At 32.4% G+C, this 3,294-nt stretch overlaps 2 protein-coding genes across 2 annotated transcripts; both read left to right on the top strand.

The window, feature by feature from the left end:
* Positions 1-1,083: 1,083 nt before the first annotated feature.
* LOAG_13848 (hypothetical protein) lies at positions 1,084-1,786 on the top strand (the record flags this gene model as incomplete). Its single annotated transcript, XM_003149353.1, has 4 exons — positions 1,084-1,151; positions 1,317-1,403; positions 1,467-1,527; positions 1,628-1,786. The coding sequence occupies 4 exons, from the start codon at positions 1,084-1,086 to the stop codon at positions 1,784-1,786; spliced, it is 375 nt and encodes a 124-aa protein (XP_003149401.1).
* Positions 1,787-2,311: 525 nt separating this feature from the next.
* LOAG_13847 (hypothetical protein) lies at positions 2,312-2,826 on the top strand (the record flags this gene model as incomplete). The annotated part of the gene is made up of 2 exons (XM_020448737.1): positions 2,312-2,434; positions 2,627-2,826. Coding segments are annotated over 2 exons (321 nt in total), but the record flags the coding sequence as incomplete, so codon positions are not given.
* Positions 2,827-3,294: the final 468 nt, after the last annotated feature.

The raw sequence follows: 3,294 nt of genomic DNA, 5'->3' as shown, positions 1-3,294 counted from the left end.
TTTTCCTTTCTCTCTCTCTCTCTCTCGCCCTCATTGATGACAATATTCTTGCATCCGAGAATGCTATAAAAGGTGCATATTTGAGCTCTTACCAATTAATTGTTTCGATTTCACCAGTAAATTAAAGTCTCTTATTAACATTTCGTATCTTTTGTCACTTCTATCTCATCCCATTCTTCATCCTCTGTACGGAAGAAATAGAGGTATCAGAAATATTGTTCATTTGATATATCAAATAAAAAAAAAAAATTGAAAATCCGGAACGAAACTCACAAAATATTTTTAAATGTATCAAATGAAATGGATTTGTGGTAAATTTATTTTTAATTCATTCAATTTAACTTTTTTTTTCATTGTTATTTACATTATATGAGACCGAGTAGTTCAATTTTTTATGATAAAAATTGATAGGTTAATAGGATTTGATAACTTTCAGAATGATCTAAGATTGATTTATTGAATTCATGGAAAAAGGGAAATAATGATTAATCCATTTCAAATTATAATAATAACAGTAATAATAATAAAGAGAAACGATGTTCACCATCCGTTTATAGATGGGATAGTCTTTTCCTCTTCATCTTGTTTTCAATTCTAACACTATTGATTAAGGTCTAAGGTCATGAATGATAGGTGTGGAATTTGGTTAGGTTTAAGTTTTAAATGCATTTCAATGGATTATGGGTTTTTCGGAATTTTCAAGGAATTACACCTAATGCCCGAACATATTTATTCAAAAAATAACTGAGGGAAAATTAAATGTTTACGGGTAATTTTTGTCCTTCCCACTTACGACATTTTGATTCAATTTATTTCTCCATTTCTATTTCTGATTTCCTTTACTCATTTCATTCCGTTTTTTTTTTAACTTTAAATTTTGAAAACTATTAGTGCTGCAAGTGTTGGACATCTTTGAATGAGTCGTCATGGCTCACATGCGGTTGTCAAATGTCTCATTCATGTTCATTCGCTAGAAGTTCGTTCTGTTTTTTTCACTCTGGACCTATTAAAACTTTGAAATGATTTGGACATAATTACTCAATTTGAAGCTCAGAATACATATATATATGCTAATTTTTTAGAATGGATGCAATAACGGAATCGCCCGGGCGGTATTGGCTTATATCGCTTAAATATGACATGATAGACAGGTAATATGGGTGTGAGTTTTCTTGTGTTATTGTAGAGAGATTTGAGAAACGGGAAGTATCATCACAGGATTTCCATCCATGGAATAATATTCCTCCGTCAGATTGTATTCCCATTGAATAACAGACTGTATAGGATATTTTTATCTGATTTTTAATTAGTTGTAGTACCAATGCTCATCAGATGCAAACATATTACTCATTGATACAACTTATTCATCTGCTCGATGCAATGACACCAAGCAGAAGTCCCAGGTGGTTCACATTTCGTATTTGGCATAACAAATCGTACTCCTCAATAAAATAGAAAATTTTCAGATTTCAATCAGGGACTGAATTGGACGGCGGTGAGTTTACGACCGATTCAAATGTCAAGAAGGTATTTTTTAACAGACAATGTTAGAAAGTATAGTTTAGTCTTACAAGATATTGCAAAAAAACCAAATGAAAGTTTTTTTAGCTGTAAGTAATTCACTAAGGAAACATTCAGCGTAGTTAACGATTTGTCGGATGATATACTGTTGACAATATTTGGTTATTGTCATCCAACTGATTTGATCCATAGTTTTTCTTTAGTTTGTCGCCGTTGGAATCATTTGACGAATTATTCCATTTGGTTGACCGAAGTTCGGGTTTAGTTAACGATTTTTTGTTGAAATATGGCAGTGTGAAAACGTTTTTCTATAAGGTAAGTTTTGTGCAATTTTTTTTTTTTACCTAAAATATCTGATAATCAATGAGAGAACTTTTCCGTGTTTTATGGGTTGTAATTAATTGAAGCCACGAGGACAGACTTATCATTGAATCGTCTTTGAAATCTTACTTTGAAATTACTTCCTTCTCTTTTCCACTTTTGCTAATTGATGAGTCAGGATGTAAATATCTGTTCTCCCCTTTTCTATATTTTCAGACCTTGTAGTATCTTCGAAAATTGTGCATTAATTATCCAGTGCCTTTGCCATCTGTCGAAATTGACAGATTATTTGACATTTGCTTTCCCAACGTCGTGTCCATCTGGATTTTGACTCTTTCAAGGGTACAAATTGAAATCAACTTATTTGACAAAAGAGTTGGTATAAAAAGAGGAGATGATATAAATCAAGAAATCTAATTTTCCTGAAATTCCAATATTTTAATGTCTACATGACAACTTTTTTGCAGAAATGAATGTTACACTTTTGAGAAAATTATCAGATTGTTTCCGGAATGTTGAAATACTGCATATGAATGAGAAATGCAGTGAGTATGGCTTATATTGTAAATTGCATGCAATATCTCATTCGCAAGTATAGTTCGATAATATTTGGTACATTAACTGAACAGATTTTGTTACTTTTAAGTTCGCTATTTTCAGTATTTAAGTTTTCAATGTTTAACATTACAGTTTAAACGCCGTTTATTGAGAGCACTTTTAAAATTCAGGATTCAGTAATATCGTTGTTGATATTCACGAGCTTATTTGCTTATTGGTTTTTTAGAGTTCAAAGTGTGATAATAAGGCAGAGGAATGGAAAGAAACATTGAAAATGTTATTTGAAGATGAAAACATTTTTCCAAAGATACAAAATTTCTTCGTTGGTGGTGGTGACGTAAGTGCATATAGTTCGGAAAGTTATCCAAAATTGCCGGCTTGCAAACGTCCGCTGAATTTATTGCGTATTTATGGCGGGATGGCTAAGTCTTCTTCCCTGCACAGATTACACGCTAGCTATCGAATTTGATCATTTTTGAAAATAGTCTTGTGACATCGTACTTTGGAATCTGTTGTTTGAGGATCATTTATCTTCAAGGTCGATTCATACGACACTTCGATATTATTATGGACATATTTACTAATACCATTGCTTTTCAGTTTCAGCGTGATTAGAGCTTCTCCGTGGCGATCAACTCTTACAGAACTTCATCTTGGGTATTACATAAGAAATGATGGCATTGAATACATTGGACTTTTGCATAATTTAAAGGTTTTTTCGTGGGGTCTAAGTCTTAATACGCTCGATGAAGAATTCGCTCACATAAAGACAAGAAAAATACTCTCAAAAATATGACACTGACGCTGTCAACAGTATGAGGGTAGTACAAATCAGACCGTTATAGATGAATAGCAGGATATATTTCAGGACTTCCAGCCAAATTCAAGACCTTT

Source organism: Loa loa (assembly GCF_000183805.2).
Source record: "Loa loa unplaced genomic scaffold supercont3.563, whole genome shotgun sequence".
Classification (NCBI taxonomy): domain Eukaryota; kingdom Metazoa; phylum Nematoda; class Chromadorea; order Rhabditida; family Onchocercidae; genus Loa; species Loa loa.
The sequence above is the reverse complement of the archived record's forward strand: the minus strand, read 5'-3'. Positions and strand labels throughout refer to the sequence as shown.